Here is a 21429-nt window from a genome sequence, read left to right as displayed (position 1 = left end):
AGCCATCTTTCTAAATCGATCCACGATCATCCAGATGGTGTTAAAGCTGGATGAGCGAGGCAATTCGGCAATGAAGTCCATCGATATGTGTGTCCAAGGTTTTACTGGAACAGGCAGAGGCATGAGGGGACCTTCAGGAAGGCTACGAGAAGACTTATTCCCGCCACAATTTTCACAGGACAGGACCGATTCCCTGGTATCAGTAGACAACAAAGGCCATTAAACAGAACGAGACAGAAGTTCCATAGTCTTGTATACTCCAGGGTGACCCAAAGTTTTATTGTCATGACATTCAGTGAGAACCGTCTTACTTAGATGATCTGATACAATCAACTTGCCCACGGGAGTCCCCGGAGGTGCCAAATGTTGGAGGGCATGAAGAATCGTGCCAAGATCCGGATTCCGGCCAAGGACAATGACGGAAGCAGGGATAATAGAGGTAGGTTCTGCAAGAGGAAGATGTGAGGCGATGAAGCTGCAAGACAAGGCATCTGCTTTGGAATTTTGGACCCTGGTCGGAACGTAATAATAAATTTGAAGCGGTAGAAGAAGAGGACCCAGCGGGCTTGTCTAGAATTTAAGGTTTTGGCAGATTGGATATACTGGTTTTCTCCCTCAAGCCTGTGCTGCCATTCTTTACATGCCCACTTGACTGCCAGCAACTCCTGATTACCAACATCATAGTTGATATCTGCGGAGGAAAATTCTCGGGTGAAAAATGCACAGGGGTGCAGCCTGTGGTCGTAGGGATCTTTCTGCGAGAGGATAGCACTAGCCCCAACATCAGAAGCGTCTACTTCGATTATGAACAGCAGATTTAGGTTAGGATGTCTGAGGACCGGCGCAGAGATAAAGGCATTCTTGAGAGCCCTGAAGAAAGCCAAAGCTGCGGGAGACCAATTAGCAGTATCTGCCCCTTTGCGGGTAAGGGCTGTAATGGGAGCCACTAAAACTGAGAATGAACAGATGAATTGCCTTTAATATTTAGCGAATCCTAGAAATCTCTGAATGACTTTCAGATTAGTAGGCCGTATCCAATCAAGAAGTGCCTGGACTTTACTGGGATCCATAGAAAAGCCACTTGGGGAGATGACATATCCTAGGATCGTGAACTGGGTAACCTTAAACTCACATTTCTCCAATTTGGCGAAGAGGTGATATTGACGTAGTTTGAGGAGAACATCCCTGACGTGCATTTGGTGAGGTTCCAGTGATCTGGAATAGATCAAGATATCATCGAAGTAGACCACAATGAATTTACCTAGGAAGTCTCGCAGAACATCGTTTATAAAATATTGAAACACAGCGGGGGCATTGCATAGGCCGAAAGGCATGACCAGGTATTCATAATGGCCCGAGTGGGTGTTAAAAGCGGTCTTCCACTCATCCCCCTCTCTGAACCGAACCAAGTTGTATGCCACTCTCAAATCAATCTTGGAGAAAATCGTGGCCTGCTTAAGTTGATCGAAAAGAACAGAGATGAGAGGCAACGGGTAAGTGTTTTTCACTATATTTCCATTCAGGCCCCAGTAATCAATACATGGTTGAAAACTTCTGTCCTTTTTAGATACAGAAAAGAAACCAGCTCCTATTGGTGATTTAGATGGTCTGATGAATCCCTTTTGTAGTTTTTCCTCCACAAATTCCTCCATCACCTTGGTCACTGGAATGAATAGGGCATATAATTTCCCCTTGGGGAGCTTAGAACCGGAATGAGCTCAATGGAACAATCATAGTCTTGATGAGGAGGGAGAGAATATCCTTCCTTCTTAAAGAACAGATCTTGGAACTCCCGGTAGGGTGAAGGAAGTATTTCGGAACAAGGCTGGACAACCCAGAGAGGTAGGGTCAAGCAGGTCGATAAACAGGCCATGCTCCATCGTAAAATCTCCCCCCTACTCAAGTCAATTTGAGGGTTGTGGAGTTGGAGTCAAGGATGCCCTAAGATCAAGGGCATTGAGGAACATGGGATTAAGAAAAAAAAAAGAACTTCGGAATGCAGGGCTCCCAACATAAATTGCAATGGTGGAGTTCGGGAGGAGATTCTGCCTCCAGTCAAAGGTCTCCAATCCAATCCGCAGACAACAAGTCCAGATTACAGTTTTACAGAGGGAATGCCAAGTGCTTTAGCAAAATACACATCAAGGAAATTACCTGCAGCACCACTATCCAGAAAAGCGGAAACTAATACGGACTTGTTTCCATAGGCAATTCGAGCGTGGATTAGGACCGAATTTTTAGAAGAGACGATTTGGAGACCTAGGTGTACCTCTTCCTTTACACCTAGACCAGATCTTTTCCTGCCTTGTTGGGGCAGGTATGTAGAAGTTGACCCTTATTCCCAAAGTACAAACAGAGCCCCAAGGAGTGTCACCTAGATCTTTCTTCCGGGAAAAGGCGATAGGCTCCCAGCTGCATGGGTTCAGATGAGTCCTGGGGTACCGGGTAGAAAACTGGAGAAGAGCATGGCGATGAGGAGTTTTTCTCTGCTTTCCACTCTTTGATTCTTTGACTCTTTGATTCTGCGGTAGATTTCAATAACTAGCTGCATAAGTGTCTCCAGGGTAGGAGAGGAAGGATACTGACCAAGGAGCCCTTTATCTGCTCTGAGAGGCCCAGGCAGAATTGAGTCCGCAGTGCGGTATCGTTCAATAATGTTAGGGCTGACAGAATATATCATAAACTTGTAGAACAGGCAGGAGAGGTATTCACCTATAGCAGCCGCCTTTCCTGTAGAGCTGTACATGCTCACAGATACTCAGATGCCCCCAGGTCTTAACTCAGAGTAGTACACATTTATAATATTACTTCAGCGCAGGCGAGGGCCTGATGGTAGAAGGTAGCGAAGTCCAGAAACAGGTCAAGGTCAGAGGGGCAACAGTAGGCAGCAGAGTGAAGTCCAGGCAAGGGTCAGGGCCAGCAGAAAGCAACGAATCCGCATAACAGTCAGATGTCAGGGTCACAGGCAATCCAACAAAGTCCAGTAAGCAAGCCAGGGGTCATACACAAAGAATCAATCCAAAATAGCACAGGAGCAGGTGAAAGGAGCAGGTCAGCAACCAGAGACAGAAAGCTATAACCGTCAGTAAGGGCTCAGTCCTCACTGCCTTAAATAGTGATGTGGTCCAATGAACATGTAGGGTACTCAGCTGACTAATACCAATCCCCCAATCAGCCAAAGGACGCTGAATTTACAAAGACCTGCGCACACACGACCGGCTGTTAGACAGCTGGCCGAGCGCGGCGGCAGGCAGAACACCAAGAGTCCCAGTTGTTCTCTAGGCAACCGGGACGAAGAAGGCTGAAGTGACGTCCCAGTCATCATGGTGACGACGGGACACCTGAAGCAGAGAGAAGCGAGCGCTGGCAGCCAGCAGTGGAGCCGCAGCTCATGACAATGCCATAGTCCTGTCAGTGATATATATTGAATTTTCAACTGTAGTGGTTCTGAGTCACTGAACTCCGTTTTATAGAAAACACAACACAAACTCACGTTTAAAACTTAAGTCCATTGCTGAGATAAGTAAATTCTGTGTGCGGCGTTAATCAAACCTTACAGCAAATGTGTATTTCTTTATCAAAGCAAAAGATTTTAAACATGGAAGCAAGTTTATCAAATGTATGACTGGTGTAAACCAAATTCAAATGCTAATGGTTCAGACTTACCTGCATCTGTTAGGAACCCCTCCAGCCGGCACAACACAACCCGGAATCTACTCTGCCAGTCAGGTGTTCACTGGAGCCCCTGATGGTGGGGACAGACTGGGCCGCAGACTGACAGAGGGTCGTGAAGTGCGTACCAGCTGGGGAGAACCCAGGCAAGAGGAGTCAGGTCCACGCAGAGGTCAAGGGCCGGCAGCAGACAACAGTATCGATGAACAAGCTGAGGTCAGGGGTCACAGGCAAATAGCAGAACGGGTAAACAGACCAAAGATCAGGGTCACAGGAAACACAAGCAAGGTCCAAATCAAAGCCAAGGGTCATACACGGGGAGTCAAATAGAGATATCAGGATACAGGACAGGAACTAGCAGGTTAGCAGACTGGAACACAGGAGCTATAACCGGCAATGAGGCAGCAGACCTCATTGCCTTAAATACCAGTGGCCACCAATCAGAGCCTAGCTCTGAATCAGACACAGCCCCCAGCATAATTAATAGGTTGCATTAATTAGCCCACAGGCTAGAACATATGGTGAGCGCTGCGCCCGGCTTCCTCTCATTGCCGGGACGCAGCGCTGAAGCGTCCTCTCGTTGCCCCGGCAACGGCCGGGTCAGGGCCGGAAGTGACGTCCCGGTCGCCATAGTGACGGCCGGGACGCAGGTGAGTGAGTCGCGGCGGCTGGGCACCGCCGCGGCTCGTAACAGCATCTTGCAACATATGCTCACAATTGCATTTTATTACTGAGCACGTTATATGCTTGCTATCTTGGATGCAACTGCGTTTATGCTCTGCATGAATTTCATAGTCTGTAAATATAGCCACTCCTTCTAATACTACTACATCCAATCCCAGCACACACTCCACATAAAGACACACCTGGAGAAGTACTCTGTAGTCTCTGCATTCCAGCCATCAAGTAATCTGCTAATCAGCAACATCTGCTCTACACTCTACATCCTGTGCACTGAGCCCACCAACCTGCCATTGCCATCACCTGCCTCCAGTGTCTCTATCACTGTCCTCCATCCCTGCCTCCAGTGTCCCCATCACTGTCCTGCATCCCTTCTCCCAGTGTCCCCATCACTGTCCTCCATACCTGCCTCCAGTGTCCCTATCACTTTCCTCCATCCCTTCTCCCAGGGTCCCCATCGCTGTCCTCCATCCCTACCTCCAGTGTCCCCATCACTGTCCTCCATCCCTTCTCCCAGTGTCCCCATCGCTGTCCTCCATCCCTGCCTCCAGTGTCCCCATGACTGTCCTCCATCCCTGCCTCCAGTGTCCCTATCACTTTCCTCCATCCCTTCTCCCAGGGTTCCCATGGCTGTACTCCATCCATTCTCCCAGTGTCCCCATCACTGTCCTCCATCCCTGCCTCCAGTGTCCCTATCACTTTCCTCCATCCCTTCTCCCAGGGTCCCCATCGCTGTCCTCCATCCCTGCCTCCAGTGTCCCCATCACTGTCCTCCATCCCTTCTCCCAGGGTCCCCATCGCTGTCCTCCATCCCTTCTCCCAGGGTCCCCATCACTGTCCTCCATCCCTTCTCCAAGTGTCCCCATCACTGTCCTCCATCCCTTCTCCCAGTGTCCCCATAACTGTCCTCCATCCCTTCTCCCAGTGTCCCCATCACTGTCCTCCAGCCCTGCCTCCAGTGTCCCCATCACTGTCCTCCAGCCCTTGTCCCAGTGTCCCTATCACTTTCCCCCATCCCTCCTCCCAGGGTCCCCATCGCTGTCCTCCATCCGTGCTCCCAGTGTCCCCAGCACGGTCTTCCATCCCTGCCTCCAGTGTCCCTATCACTTTCCTCCATCCCTTCTCACAGGGTCCCCATCGCTGTCCTCCATCCCTACCTCCAGGGTCCCCATCACTGTCCTCCATCCCTTCTCCAAGTGTCTCCATCACTGTCCTCCATCCCTTCTCCCAGTGTCCCCATCACTGTCCTCCATCCATTCTCCCAGTGACCCCTTCACTGTCCTCCAGCCCTGCCTCCAGTGTCCCCATCACTGTCCTCCAGCCCTTCTCCCAGTGTCCCCATCACTGTCCTCCAGCCCTGCCTCCAGTGTCCCCATCACTGTCCTCCATCCCATCTCCCAGTGTCCCCATCACTGTCCTCCAGCCCTGCGTCCAGTGTCCCCATCACTGTCCTCCAGCCCTTCTCCCAGTGTCCCTATCACTTTCCCCCATCCCTCCTCCCAGGGTCCCCATCGTTGGCACTACCATTCGGTGATCCCAGGCAGAAGAACAGGATCCCTTCTATGGATTTAGGAGCTTAATCGATGGGAGGGTTTTGGCTTATGTCCATTTAAACAAATTACTTTTTCATGCTGTTGGTGTTTTTTAGCAGTATTTTTATAGAGCACTACAGGTCCCAGTGGACTGTGTATGCCCGAGGAGGCTGCCATTTGTAATTCTACATCTACAAGTGCCAGTATACCCACGCAGTATAGGACTACCAGGGCTTGCTGGGACCAGTAAAGGCAAATTAAATAATGCTGAAGTCTAGTAATTAATTATTACCCGAATACCCACTGGGCATAGATGTTGGGAAGAGCCACAATGCTTTCATAGGAGGGTGCACACATTTTTTTGCGGTCCCAATTCCCCTAAAGATTCCGGCCCATGCTGAACAGGCTGTGTGATGTTCTACCAGGAGGACCCCACGCTGCAGGTTTACCTGTTATAGTGTCACTAGCCCAGCTTGTCTCCTGACAAGTGTATCTGCGGATGTGTCCTCCTCTAAGTAGAGAGCAATTACGTGATCATGTTTGCTGTACATGGCCTACGTTTATACGTCCTTACCTCCCCCAGTCCATCTCTCCAGACACAAGGAGGACGCAAGTCAGGCATGTGCAAAAGGCTAAATATGGACACAGAGATACACACTTTTCCTGCACATACATAGTACAATAAAGCATATTTTATGTGTAAGAACGGGCCTTGTGTCCAACTCTAAATGATCCCATAATACATATTACACTGATGGCGCTACACATCAATATAGTTATAGTAGAACTGTGTTTTCCATTATAAGTCCCTGCACTTTCATGCAGATCAGAATAACTACGGCAGAAAGTTACTGACAAGGTGAATATTCAGGGGAACCCGTTCAGCCACTTGTTATATACAGCAGTTTATACAATAGAGGGGGATTATTTTGCTGAAATTTTTAGATTTAAACTTTTGTCAAGTAAAACGAAATCCTTGAGACTTGGGTGAAGCTTTTACACTGGATATGGCTGTTTTGTCGAAATTAAATTTCTATCTTTTAGTATTCTGAGAGATGTAAGTATAACCATTTACCACTGGTGTCTATGGGGCTGATGCAGAGTTAGACGCAAAATGGGTATAAATTCCTATTAAATGCACTGCATGCTTATATAGCGTATTTCCTCCTATATGCAGAGCACAGCACATCTGTACAGGTGTACAAATCCACATTGGCAGCACATGCAACTGGTTTACACCAAGTCATCATCATCAGCGCCTCATAACAGTCATATATGCATTTCTGCAGCGCTGTATGAGCTGCATGTGTGTAAACATGCCCTTACTGTACTCAGTCTATGTCAGATGGTCCCTTCTCCCCCCCCCCTTTACCCCTCTCCAGTTATAAGAAGGCACAAGTGCCAGATCCGCATGAGTCTGCATTGGAGCACAAGCATCTGTTCTCTTTATGGATATGCACAGAGTGAATTTGCGCAATTTATGCTACGTAAACTAGAGTAAGTTCAGCTCTGCCACAGGCCTTATGTGATCAGCTGTGTAATCTGTCAGCTTGTGCTGCTGTGTCCTGTAATATTTCAAGCACCTGCTATGAGCCTATAAATTGATTGAGCAACTTCCACTTCTGTATTAGTCTGATAGGCATGTTGGGGTCAGTAGCTGAGAGAGGGTACTGGTGCTGAATTGCTGTTTGGAGGCTTCTGGGGTACCTCTTTGGTAAGTTAGCTCTCAATTTAAAAACACATAGTGAGAGTCCCATATATTTGGGACATACATGTTTACAGTTAGGACCACCCTATTACAAAAAAGCCATGGAGTGGTGGGTGGCTTTAACATACATTTGCAAATGTGTGCAACTAAGACTTTCGTAGATTTTTATCTACAGTAGAAATGGCAGATCATTTGCTGGCTATAGCAGTGTCCTGGGTGAAATTTTTGTGTTTGGTCCTTTTAGGATAACCCCACCCTTTCAAGCACCTGCTATGAGCCTATAAATTGATTGAGCAACTTCCACTTCTGTAGAAGTAATATGTTATGTTAGCAATAAGCACTGATGTCACATTTCATGTCCCATAGGGGACAACACCCATGTACAATCCCTAGGTCTTGAAGACACTGTCCTATCCTGGTTCTCATCCTACCTATCTAATCGCTCTTTTAGTGTTAATTTCTCTGGATCCACCTCTGCTCCGCTTCCTTTATCATTTGGAGTTCCACAAGGCTCAGTCCTAGGTCCTCTGCTATTCTCTATTTACACCACTTCTCTTGGAAAACTAATAAGCTCCTTTGGATTTCAGTATCATCTCTATGCGGATGATACACAAATTTATCTATCCTCTCCTGATCTTTCACCATCTGTGTTGTCTCACGTTACTGACTGTCTTTCTGCCATTTCATCTTGGATGTCCTCTCGCCAACTCAAACTCAATCTTTCAAAAACTGAATTAATAATATCCCCACCCAAAAACAGAAGCCTCCTGCCTGACATTTCTATTTCTGTCGATAACATGACCATAAATCCCACCCCGCAAGCTCGTTGCCTAGGTGTAATCCTTGATTCACAACTGTCGTTTATTCCCCACATCAACTCTATATCTAAATCATGTTACATACACCTAAAGAACATTTCCAGAATACGCACATATCTGACACAAGACACCGCAAAAACATGAATTCATGCACTCATCATCTCCAGCATCGACTATTGCAATTCCCTCCTTACTGGTCTTCCCAAAGTCAGACTTGAACCCCTACAATCTATTTTGCATACAGCGGCTAGACTGATTTTCCTTACAAACCGTTATTCCTCTGCTGAGCCACTCTGTCAGTCTCTACATTGGCTGCCTGTATTTCAACAAATCCAATATAAAATTCTTCTACTAACATACAAGGCCATCAACAAGATTGCACCGACATACATCTCCTCACTTGTCTCGAAATATCTCCCTACTCGACACCTCTGTTCTGCACAAGATCTACGTCTCTCCTCCACTCTCATCACATCCTCCCGTTCTCGGTTACAGGATTTTTTCCGGGCTGCACCCACTTTGTGGAATTCCCTCCCACGCACAGACTTTCCTCTAGTCTTCAAACCTTCAAGCATTCACTGAAAACCCATCTCTTCAGACAAGGTTATGATATTCCTCAACCATCATCTTAATTTCCCTAGATTACCCTATTACCATCCTCTACACAGCTAACGCAAGACAACAACCTTCTGACCAACATTGCAACACACACAGCCCACTCAGTACTTTTACCTTTGCAGTCTGGCTGGTCCATTGTGCAATATGATGTAGCACATGCCCTTGTGTTCTAACTCCCATTGTCCTATAGATTGTAAGCTTTCGAGCAGGGTTCTCTTACCTCTCTGTCTGTATGTATTACCCAGTATTGTCTTATTAATGTTTGTTCCCAATTGTAAAGCGCTACGAAATTTGCTGGCGCTATATAAATAAATGTTGATGATGATGATCTCCACGGACTCCTCACTATTCCCCCTTGTTTATGAATGAAAAATGCATTAATAAAACTGCCCCCATGCCAACGTATGACAGATGAAAACATAGAAATAACTTTAGGACAAAACTAATTTAACATCAACACATCAACAAATGTACAGAAATAATCACAGGGAAATCATAACAACACAAATACATAAACGGACAGATGAGGAAATAACAACACAAAGAAACAATAAAGTGAAAACATAAAGAAACAAACAGTCACACCCCATGTTATCCCCATGTCCACCAATTCTCTCCCACTCTGGTGTCTCTCTCGCCCCTGTTCCTCTATTCCTGAATGGTTCCTGGGTAGATTATATGTGATTAGGTCTGAGTGCATTGTATCTACATTTACTCATGCTGTTATATGGTACCAGTCTCCTTGTGGCATCTAATATCCTTATATCTCACAGGGTGAGGGCACTAACATTTCTTATAATTGCTTATTATTCTCTTATCTTCTAAAACGTATCCAGTCAAAATATTCTTGTCTTGTGCAGCACATTTTCTTTTTCTAATAAACACAAACAGCAACAAAGGGAAACCTCCAATCTATTTATTCTGATTTTCTCTTACAGTTTGAGTAACAATTATCTGACAGACAGATCCTGCACCCAGCTGGCACCTGGTATAAGTAATAACCAGTCCCTGAGGAAACTTGATCTGTCTGGTAACAATCTGGGAGGTTCTCACTTCTGTGACTTGGTGACAGCTCTGTCCAGTCCAACATGCCGGATAGAGGAATTACGGTGAGTATAACAGATATGTACAGGATGAGACATGTGGGAGATCAATGTATGAGATACACAGAGAGTACTGGTGAGGTGTCTGACATGTGTGAGCACTATGTATAAGGAAGTTATTGTGTCTCATTAATGCTGCATTATCTGTGAGAGAACATGTCTATGTGGGAGAAAGGATGAGACAACATCTTATAAAGACATTACACATAAACTATATAGACAATAGTATTTGGCCACATCTGTTAATTGTTGAATTGAGATGTTTCAATCAGACCCGTTGCCAGAGATATATAAAATCAAGCACCTAGCCATGCAGTCTCCATTTGCAAACAAGTTATTGTGTCTCATTAATGCTGCATTATCTGTGAGAGAACATGTCTATGTGGGAGAAAGGATGAGACAACATCTTATAGAGCCACTACACACATATATTACACACAATTCTCGTGTCCTATAAGACTGACCGGGAAAGAGAACATTCTCGCCCAAACTCTCTACTCACCAAGGGTGAGGGCCACCCAGCAGTTTAAGTGTCAGGGTTACAGACCAGCAAAGCGTCGCTGGTCCAAGTTTAACTGGCCGGAGGGGGGCGCAATCCGGCGACACGCACGGGCACCGCGGCTTGTACAACTGCACAACAACAACTCACTGTGGTCACTTTCCTTCCTGCTGCTACACTGGGATATGGCTTATATATGGGAAGATATACTAGCAGGGGTTTGCTGCCGGCGGCTGCACACTGTGCAGGTCCGTTAGGCAGTGATAATGTGCTGCCCGGCTGCTCTGATTGTGTTTTAAACACAATCAGAGCAGCGGGACAGCACATTATCACTGCCTTACGGACCTGCACATACTGTGCAGCTGCCGGCAGCCTTCTAAGTTAGAAAGAGGGCGGGGCTTAAATCGCCCCCCCCTATATCGCCCGGGGTAGAAAAAAATTCTAGATCCGCCCCTGCATACATAGAGAGGACACAATTATCCCACTAAACCAGTTGTGCTATTACTATCCAGTATTTATATAATAGTATTGTATACAGTACTGTACATTGTATAAAGGATAGAAAGACATTTGCACTTGTGACAGGATGGAACTCCTATGCCAAGTTGTCATATTGCCGGGATTGGCTAGGCTTCCCTTACCACCGTCCCCTTTCTTTATCCCAATTGTGCCCCTCTAAATGCAGTAGGAGGGGCCTGCTGCCTCCACTAGGTTTCTTCAACTGCATCTAGAACTTCTGGGTAATTCCCACTGCTAGTGTACCTACTTGCTGGGCACCTGGGCTGGTACCCCTGACCTCTTCCTTTAGATCGAGGTTGCTGTGGATAGTTCTCCCTAGCCTACTACACTGGCCAGAGCTGCAGGGTAGCGGGCAAAGCATTGTTATTAGATGCTGCTGGGACCTCAGGAGGTGCTTCATCTCCTGGACTCATTTGAACCCAGGAGGCTGGTCTGTAAGGCCAGGGGGAGCCACTCTGCGGTGACCCCTTTGGCCACCACTGGACCTCCATGGAAGGTAAGTGCACATTTCTATTTATTATACATTCTATACCTGAACATTTTACACATGCGTGTTTACACTCCTGGGGCCTGAGTCATTAAGGAGAGTAAAGCATACTCCAATGCAACATGGGCTAAACCAGGGTGGTCCAACCCGCGGCCCGTGGGCCGCATGCGGCCCAGCCCGCCTGTAAATGTGGCCCAGCGGTTGTGGCAAGGGGGCAGCGCTGTTATTGAAAAAAATATTATCCTTACCTTGCGGTCACGTCCGCTGGCGCTCCGGCTCCCTCCCTGGTCTCCTCCTCCGTGCGGCGCTTGCAGTGAATGTCGGGGGTGACGTCATCACACCCGACATCCATTGCATAGCGCAGCACAGAGGAGTCACCCGCGCGAACTATCGGCAGCAGTGAAAGATTATCCAGTATCTTATTGTTGTTGCTCTGAATTTGGACTTTCTGCACCATGCAATTATGAACTAGCTGTGTTCTCTGTATGTATCTAATATAAACATTAAGAGATGATTGTATTTTTAATATTTTAAACCATTTTAAATGTGCAGTGCTGAGTAGGGTGAAATTATCACCCACTGTTACCCTCATCGGAGGCTGCTCCATGAGCCATTTTTCCCGCCACCCTATCTTTAAATCTCTGTAGATTTCTATTAGTCCTCCTGATGCTGCCTATATCGGTGACCATTTCAAACGGGTCAATAAAAAAATGATTCATGGGTGCAGAAAGAGAGGGAAAAAAAGTTTTTGGCATTTAATTCCCCGAACCCCACTAAAGGGCAGATGCAGGTAAGTTAAATTGCAGCTGGTAATGGGACTACTGCTTTAATCATGATTCTGCAACAGGTTTCCTAACTCTTACTAACTTCATTTCCAAGTAAGTTTAATATGTTAACTATGTTTTCTATGTTTTTTGGGATGATCAGCTGTCGTTAGTGTTAGTGTATTGTATGTGCGGCCCAAACCAACTTGTCGTCTTCCAATGTGGCCCAGGGAAGCTAAAAGGTTGGACACCCCTGGGCTAAACCATGTTGCATTGGAGGGGGAGGTAAATTTAAAATGTGGGGACAGATTTATAGCTGGGATAGGGCATGTTCTAGATCAACTTTAAATTTCAGTGTAGAAATAAAGCTATCAAGTATTTGTGTGCTACGTGAGAAACAGGCATTATTTCATACTTACCTACTCTCGGAAACTTGTTTGCAGGAGAGGGGCAAGGCTAGGGGACGGTTGGGGGCGGGGCGCAGCCAAACGCATCATTTTGGCCCCACCCCCGCGACTTGAAATGCCATTTTGCGGGGTGGCGTGCACAAAATGACGCGATTCACCAAGAATCGCGTCATTCTTGGTGAATCGCGCCGTTTTAGCAAGGGAGTTCCAGGATGCAGGAGATAAATACTGCATACTTGCCAACTCTCGCTGGAGCCCGGGAGACTTGTCCCAAATTTCGGGAGTCTCCCGGACTTTCCGGGAGAGTTGGCAAGTATGCAGTATTTATCTTATGTTATTTATCTTATGTTATATTGCAAAATGATAAACTAATTTGCACCCATTGCATTGGAACATGGTTTGTTCAGGGACAAACTTACTCCTTTTTTTTTTAATGCTATGCTCTCCTTAATGACTCAGGCCCCTGGTGTATTACCCTCCTGGTGCTGCAACACACATTTTAAACACTTCTAAACATTTAATTTTTACATGTAGTGCATGGCACCAGTGTTTTAACCTCTCTGGCAATGGGTATTAACCCTACTGGCACCGGAGTCCTTTTAAAGATGACCACTATACACGTCCGGCAGCCAGACATTCGGGACTCAGCTACAGTACTACTGCAGCAAAGTTACGTATCGCACAGGATATAGAGAGGACAAAGACATAGGGGCTGATGCTGAGCTGTACGTACAACAGTCTGTATTGTGTAAAATATGGAAATCTGCCCTGTGTAAGCCCAGAACAGTGACCACACACATATGTGCCTATGTAGATTTGTGTGAATTTCTCACTTTCTCCTGTTTGTAACTGGATTGTGGGTACCTAAGAGCAGGTGTATATACACTGATGATGATAATGGAACCAGCACTATCTAATAGCTTCTGATTGGCTAAATGCGGGGTCACTGCTGAAGCTGATTGGTGCATATATTAGATGATTTTGTGAGCGTATTTTAGCACTTTTTATAGTCGTACATGCAGTGAGTGGTACCTGCTGTATTAACAGGTTTCTTTTTGTGTTATTCAAACCTTATAGCAAATGTGTATTTCTCTATCAAAGCAAAAGTTTTAAAACATGGAAGTAAGTTTATCTAATGCCTGCTGTAAACTGGGTGCATATGCTAGTGGTACAGACTTGCATGTATCCTGCAGATTTACATATGCTCACAATTGTATTTTTTGAACGCGTCATATGCCTGCGGTCCTGGATGGAATTGTGTTTATACTCGTGACCCGGACACACAGTCATAGAGTTAGTCCTAGGGGCATCCGAGTACCTCCGAACATAATCTGTTCTATGGGCAAGACAGCTGCTATAGGTGAAGACCTCTATCAGTCTGGTTCTAAAAGCTTATCTAAATTGTTGTTAGCATTAACACACACCCCATGTTATCCCTATGTTCATCTATTCTCTCCCACTCTGGTGTCTCTCTCTCGCCCCTGTACCTCTATTCCCGAATGGTTCCCCGATACATTATATGTAGTTAGTTCTGAGTTCATTGTATTTACATTTACTCCTGCTGTTATATGGTACCGGTCTCCTTGCGGCATCTAATATCCTTATATCTCACAGGGTGAGGGCACTAACTTTTGTTATAATTACTTATTATGCATTAATCTTCTAAAACTAATCCAGCCAAAGTATTATTGTCTTGTGCAGCACTTTTTCTCTTTCTAATAGATACAAACAGCGACAAAGAATAAAAACATCTATTTATTCTGATTTTCTCTTACAGTTTGAGTTACAATGATCTAACAGACAGATCCTGCACCCAGCTGGCACCTGGTATAAGTAATAACCAGTCCCTGAGGACACTTAATCTGTCTGGTAACAATCTGGAAGGTCCTCACTTCTGTGACTTGGCGACTGCTCTGTCCAGTCCAACATGCCGGATAGAGGAATTACTGTGAGTATAACAGATCTGTACAGGATGAGACATGTGGGAGATCAATGTATGATATACACAGAGTACTATGAGGTGTCTGACATGTGTGATCAGGGCTGCCATCAGCAATTGTGGGGCCCAGTACAAATGAAACAGACAGGCTTCTCTCCTACTCTTCATCTCCCAGGGACAGGTGGGCACAGACTGTCCTGCATTAAATAATTCAAATTCACATTTAATAAATAGCCCTCCTACTCCCTAAACCCAGCCCCCATCAAATGAATGGACTCCAAACCAATAAAACATTAAATTAAAGGTCCCAACACACCACCTTAAATAAATATCCCTCACCATTAATAATACAAATCTAACAATGTGTATATTCTGGGCGCACGTAGAATAAATCTCCCCTTATACAATACATAAAATGTACTTCAAATTGAACATGTTAAATCATCCAATAATGTACATGACACATAGAATATAAATGCCTTTTTCAATTCCCAATGTCCTTTAGGTAAATGGTATGTTTTGCAAGAGGCTTCGCCGATGGTATCCGTGAACCCAAGCGTGATAAAGGGAACAAAAAAGAAAAAATAAGCATATAACAACTCTCAGATTGTATCCATATACCCAAAGTAGGGACCCTTCAGAGAGTGGATGTGCAAAGATATGAAAGCATTTTTTAATTTTCTCCACGTGAAGAGGTTTCATATAAAATGTGGTCGGGGTAAGCACCCCTTGCAAACCGCTTACTTTTTATTCCTGTATATAAAGTGGCTCACTATTTCTTTATCTATTGATTCCTAGATGCATACTTGATCTAACATGTAAAACAAGACCAGTACATTATCTCTATAACGTCATTTAATACTTCATAAAATTATAAAGACAATCTGGAAAATTAACATATAAAGCTGTACAATTGTTGATAAATCCTTCAATATAAGTAGTAAGTCCACTCCTACCGCATTTAGTGAGTATAGTCAGCGTTATTGAAGATATATATGTCTCCAAACAGATCATCACCAGCTGCCTTCAATCGGGTAAGTATGGGACTCCTTAGAATCACTCTATTTTTAACCAACGCGTTTTGTACCGATGCTGGTTCTTTTTCAAGCTGAATTCGTCAATGATTGCACGCTGTTATTAATATACCTAGCGCCCAATGATAGAGCGCGTCCAATATTCATACGTTTATCAAAGTTAGCACTTCCTCATATCAACATATACCGTATCAAAAGGATTATTTCATAATCACGGAAACTCATTAACATTTGCACCTGTGTCGAAGTGCCATGCATTCCCTCACCAAAACAACAATTCTTAAACTTGACATTATTAAAAGACATCAAAGTAAATAAAAAAATTAAAATAAAAAACAAAAACAAACAATGCTATCATTCTGTATAATCAACTCAAAATGATCAAGCTCCTTATCACGTCTGTTTTTTTTAAGTACAATACAGAAAAAGTACACTGATATTCAGTAGCCCTCTTTCTCATCTGTAAGGGCTGATGTGCCTTTCCATTTTCTACAATCATGCCAATATCTTCATATATTCTCATCATATAGTAAAGTTTCACCTTATGTTTAACGTCACCATAGCAACAATTCCAAGTCGCTCCGATGGCGTTATGTATGGCTGCCACCATGGCAACAAATATGGCAACATCTACAACTTCCACCATACGTGGTATTTCATCAAATAAGATGTAACAAACAATACATCCTAACTACGTGTAATACCTCACAGCAGATTACTCCACTTAGGTTACTCCATTTAAGAATCGATATGGAATATATTTTAAATGTTGTAATTACTTACATGGACCCATTCTATATCTTTCATCAACCAATCTATATATCTAATAAAGGCTTATCATGTCAACAAATAAAGATCTTATGTTCTTTTTATCACCAAGTTCTCAAAGGAGAACTTGGTATCCCTCTCCTAACTGTACTAGAATCTCTATACAATAAAATTTCACCCTTATTAAACGTTACCATGAAGACAATTCTAAGTTGCTACGTGGACATTCTTTAATTTTCGCTCTACACGGCATGTTCTCTAATCATATGCATGTTGATGTCGCATTAGCAACAATTACAAAGTTGCCATGGCGACATCCATTATTTCTGCCGTACACAGAAATTCATCAAATAGGATATAGTAAATGATGTATCTTATCTGCGTGTCTCATCAAACAGGGTATATATATTAGCTGCATATAATGACTCACACCAATAAACTACAGCACACTGAAATTACTCCCTTGGGGATCAATATAATACAATACATTATAAATATTATCATTCCTTACATGGGCCTGTCCTATATCTTAAATATACCAATATATAATATATTCTGTCAAACCCAGTTCTATAATCTTTTTGTCTCCAAGTTCTCCTATGGGACAATAGATATTCCTCATAGATACCATATAGATTTTCAGTCTTAGAGATCTATACCCTAACATTGGTATACATTGGTATACTTTTTTATAAGAACCATTTAAGTTCAAAGTCTGTATTCAGACCATCTGGTAATAATATCTTTAGTGTAAAAATACTCTACATCTCCGTTTCTAATTTCCAGATCTTTGCATCTCCAGTTATCCCTCACTGTTTTATACCACATAAAAATTTAACCGATTCAACACTACATGCATGCTTTTCTTGACAATGGGCTGATAGAGAATGATTGATAAATCCAGTTTTTATATTATGAAGATGTTCGGCTACATGTATTTTCAAAGCTCTATTGGTTTTCCCAATGTATTGTTTACCACATATACACTGGATTAAATAGATAACATTTTTAGAATGACAGGTAATAAAATCTTTAATTTCATATTTTAATCCTGCAGTTGTAGACATATATTCTGTGATTTTCAACTTATCACTTTTGATATTCCTACAGGGTAAGCACATACCGCACCGATGAAATCCCTTTGTTCGGATGCGGTTTGTGGTTTCTATTCTTGGTAGGATACTTCTGACAATTTTATCCTTCAAGTTTGGAGCTTTTCTATAGATGGATTTAGTCTTTGTAGACAGAAAAGATCGAAGTTTACAAGATCACTCAATAATACTTTCCAATGTTTAGACTGCACACACTCATATTTCTTATACTGCCTATTATATTGAGTGATGAATGCTAAATTGTTTCCTATTTCTTTATTATCGTTTTTGATTTTAGGTTTTAAAAGGGCTGCCCTTTCAACTTTATTTATTCTATTATAAGCAACATTTATTATTTCTTTTTCCTTAAAAAGTAGTTTTTATTAAGGTTTTTATAAAACAACTTAGGTAAAACATACCAAGAAAATTAATAAACATGAAGATAGAGATATATATATATATATATATATATATATATATATATATATATATATATATATATATATATATATATATATATATATATAAACATGAGGTATATATATGAAACTCAAAAATGTTTACTAGCAATAAGAAGGGCTCGGAGTAGCAGACTGAGATTGGGTATGCTATACATAAAAAGCAAAAGTGTTGTTTTTTTTATTTTTCGGAGGGAGGGGGGAGACAAACAATGAGGGGAAAGAAGGGTTTTAGGGGTGGGGAGGGGTGAGGGACGATATGCTACTCTTTGTTTTATGTATCTGATTATAAGAAAAAGGTCTAAATTAAGTCTATCTGAAGCTTATATGCGTAAAAATCCTTCTTAAACCTATAGGGGTTATGTATCAAGACAACAGGAAATTGTCAAACGGTTGTCAAGGGAGGTTCAGCATCATAGTAATTCGTCCAGAAAGACCATGTGTTTTGGAAATTCACGGGTTTGTCTTTGAGAAGAGCTGTGATGCTTTCCATTCTATAGATTGATCATACTTTATTAATAATGGCTGAGAGCGAGAGGAGAGAGGTATTTTTCCATAGGGCGGCAAATAAACATTTAGAGGCATTTAATATATGATTGATGAGTTTTTGAGTGGAACGACTAGTGACCGGGAGCCGCCTAGGAAGACGTGAGTATAGGGGGGACTCGGGCATTTTAACCTGTGTAATATCATTAATGAGTTTATGAATTTGTTGCCAATAAGGTCGTAGTTTAGGACAGCACCACCAAACGTGCAACAGGGTACACCGCAGACCGCACCCTCTCCAACATCGGTCGCTAGATGCAGGAAAGATAGTGTGGAGACGAGAGGGGACCAAATACCACCTATAGAAAATCTTGCAAGAATTTTCTTTTATCCTAACTGATATAGATGTCTTAGCTATATTAGCTCTAATCTTTGACCATTCTTTAGGAGTCAGAGTCTCCCCGGTGTCCCGCTCCCAGGCAAGCTCATGAGGATCTTTTTCCGGCTGACCAAAGTTATTAATCAATTGGTACAAGGTGCATATTAAACCTCTAGTAGTACGGGAAAAAGCGACATAAAGTTTCTAGAGCAGAGATTTGATCCGAGGGGAGAGGCGCTTTTAAGGATCAATAGAGATGCCTAAGCTGAAGATATTGATAAAAAAAAAATTGGCCCAAATCTAAGCTTCTCTGTAAGTCTGAAAATGTAGGAAAAACCCTAGCTGGGACTAGATCCCAAATAAAAAGTAAGTTATGTGCGGTCCAGTAATGAAACATTTTGTGATCTACACCTGGTTCAAAATTTTTATTGTTCCAAAGTGGGACAAGGAGTGGGTGATCAGATCGCAATTTGTAGAATCTGGTGACTTGATCCCAAATTGAGATAGAGAAACGAGCAGACGGAATTTGGACTAGACGCCTAGTCTTATGCTGAGATCGTATCCAGAGTAGGGAATATGGGGAATATAATTGTAATATATCTGCCTCAATCTGCGTCCACACTCTATGATGGGGAGGTGAGTGCCATAAAATACATTGTGACATATGCATAGCCCGATAATACTTTATTATGTTTGGGAGGCCCAGACCTCCAGAGGTTTGATGTTTAGAGAGTATTCGCACTGTAGGCTTATGCCCTGCCCATTCAAATTTAGATACCATTTATTGTAGATGTTTGAGAACATGTAAGGGAACCTGAATTGGGAGCGTTTGCCACATATAAAGTAACCTGGGTAAAACATTAATTTTAATAGAAGCCATCCTGCGATCCAGGAAAATTTATTTATTCCATTTAGTTAGATCATCCCTAATTGTATTAATAAGTCTAGGGAAGTTAGCTGCATGTAGGGAGGAGTAATTCTTGGTTAAGTAAATTCTCAAGTAAATCTTATTATGTTGCCACCAAAAGTTATAAGTGGTTTTAAGCGGTTGGGTGATATTGTCCGCATTAATTTTGTAATTCGATAGAGAAATATAGAGCGATATTTCTTTAAAAAGGTTAGGTAGTGAAGTGTGCGGGCTAGTTAACGCAAGTATAACATCATCAGCATATAGAGCTATGTTATTATCTATAGAACTCATGGGAATACCTGTGATATCCGAATTGTCTCTAATTCTGGCTGCTAAAGGTTCCATAATAAGGGCAAAGCGTAAGGGAGATAAGGGGCATCCCTGACGAGTGCCATTCTTTATTCTAAAGGGAGAGAATGTGAGACGTTCGCTAAAACTGAAGCCGTTGGGTTATGGTATAGCGCCGAGATCCCCTTACAAAAAGAACCCTGGATCCCCATGCACCCTAGAGTCTGTTGCATAAATGGCTAAGCTACTCTATCAAATGCTTTCTCGGCATCTAGTGCAACCACCAAAGCAGGGAGAGACGTACTGTTATCTATATGAATTAAATCTATTTTTCTTCTAGTATTATCTGAAGCTTGTCGTCCCGGGACAAACCCAACTTGGTCCGGATGGACCAGTGAGGGGAGAACAGCACTCAGTCTATTAGCCAGTATCTTAGTAAAAAGTTTTAAATCAACGTTAAGCAGAGAGATGGGTCTATAGTTACTCACTTCCGTCGGATCCCTGTCCAGTTTAGGTATTACCACAATCCCCGCTCCGGTGGTGGCTCCATCAAATTTGCCCCCTTCAAGTACCAAGCTAAATAACCCTGAAAGCATGGGGACCAGTTAGTGGACAAATTTTTTGTAATATATAGAGAAAAATCCATCTACACCTGGGGCTGATTGACATTTTAACACTTTGATGGCCTCAGTAATTTCTTCTGAGGTGATCTCTGCATTGAGGATTGTCAATTGACTTCTACTGAGTTTGGGTAGCTGGCAGGAGCGGAGGTAGCTCTTAATATTTGCTTTAAGCTGGGCTGGATTTTCTATCGTTGGATGCAAATTGTAAAGAAAGGCGTAATAGTTCCTAAACCGTTGCACAATCTTTGGAGGATCATAAAGGAGACAACCCGTAGAATCTTTTAATGACAATATTCTGTAGCGAGTATGGCAGGCACGGAGTTTGCGTGCCAAAATAGTATCGGCTTTGTCTCCTTTATCATAATACTTTTGCTGTACCCATAAGAGAGTCTTAGCTGCCTGTTTTGATAGTATTTGGTTCAGCTGTCCCTTAAGAGAGAGAAGTTTTGAATAGAGTCTCTTTTTAGGGTTAATTTGATGGCGAGATGTAACTTGCTGTATCTGTTGCTCAAGTTCACGTATTTCTGTCTTTGCTGCGCTGCCAATTTGATAAAGATACCCCGTATGGTGGCCTTATGGGCTTCCCAAAGTATAGGTTGTGAAATCTCCGGGGACGCATTTTGTGAAATGTAATCAGTAATAGCC

The 21429-nt window shown here is 43.1% G+C and overlaps 2 protein-coding genes across 4 annotated transcripts in view; one reads left to right on the top strand and one right to left on the bottom strand.

Annotated features, from left to right (window-relative positions):
• The window catches only part of LOC142108564 (uncharacterized), a 625828-nt gene that overhangs the window by 514819 nt on the left and 89580 nt on the right, over positions 1–21429 (bottom strand). The window lies entirely within an intron of this gene.
• The window catches only part of LOC142108401 (NACHT, LRR and PYD domains-containing protein 12-like), a 133298-nt gene that overhangs the window by 70900 nt on the left and 40969 nt on the right, over positions 1–21429 (top strand). Inside the window, exons 7-8 of the mRNA XM_075192024.1 lie at positions 9968–10138; positions 14586–14756. Of these exons, the coding sequence (XP_075048125.1) occupies positions 9968–10138; positions 14586–14756 (342 nt within the window). The remainder of the gene's footprint in view (positions 1–9967; positions 10139–14585; positions 14757–21429) is intronic.

This window comes from Mixophyes fleayi, chromosome 12, assembly GCF_038048845.1.
Source record: "Mixophyes fleayi isolate aMixFle1 chromosome 12, aMixFle1.hap1, whole genome shotgun sequence".
Classification (NCBI taxonomy): Eukaryota; Metazoa; Chordata; class Amphibia; order Anura; family Limnodynastidae; genus Mixophyes; species Mixophyes fleayi.
Note: the sequence above shows the minus strand (reverse complement) of the source record. Positions and strands in the feature narration are given on the sequence as shown.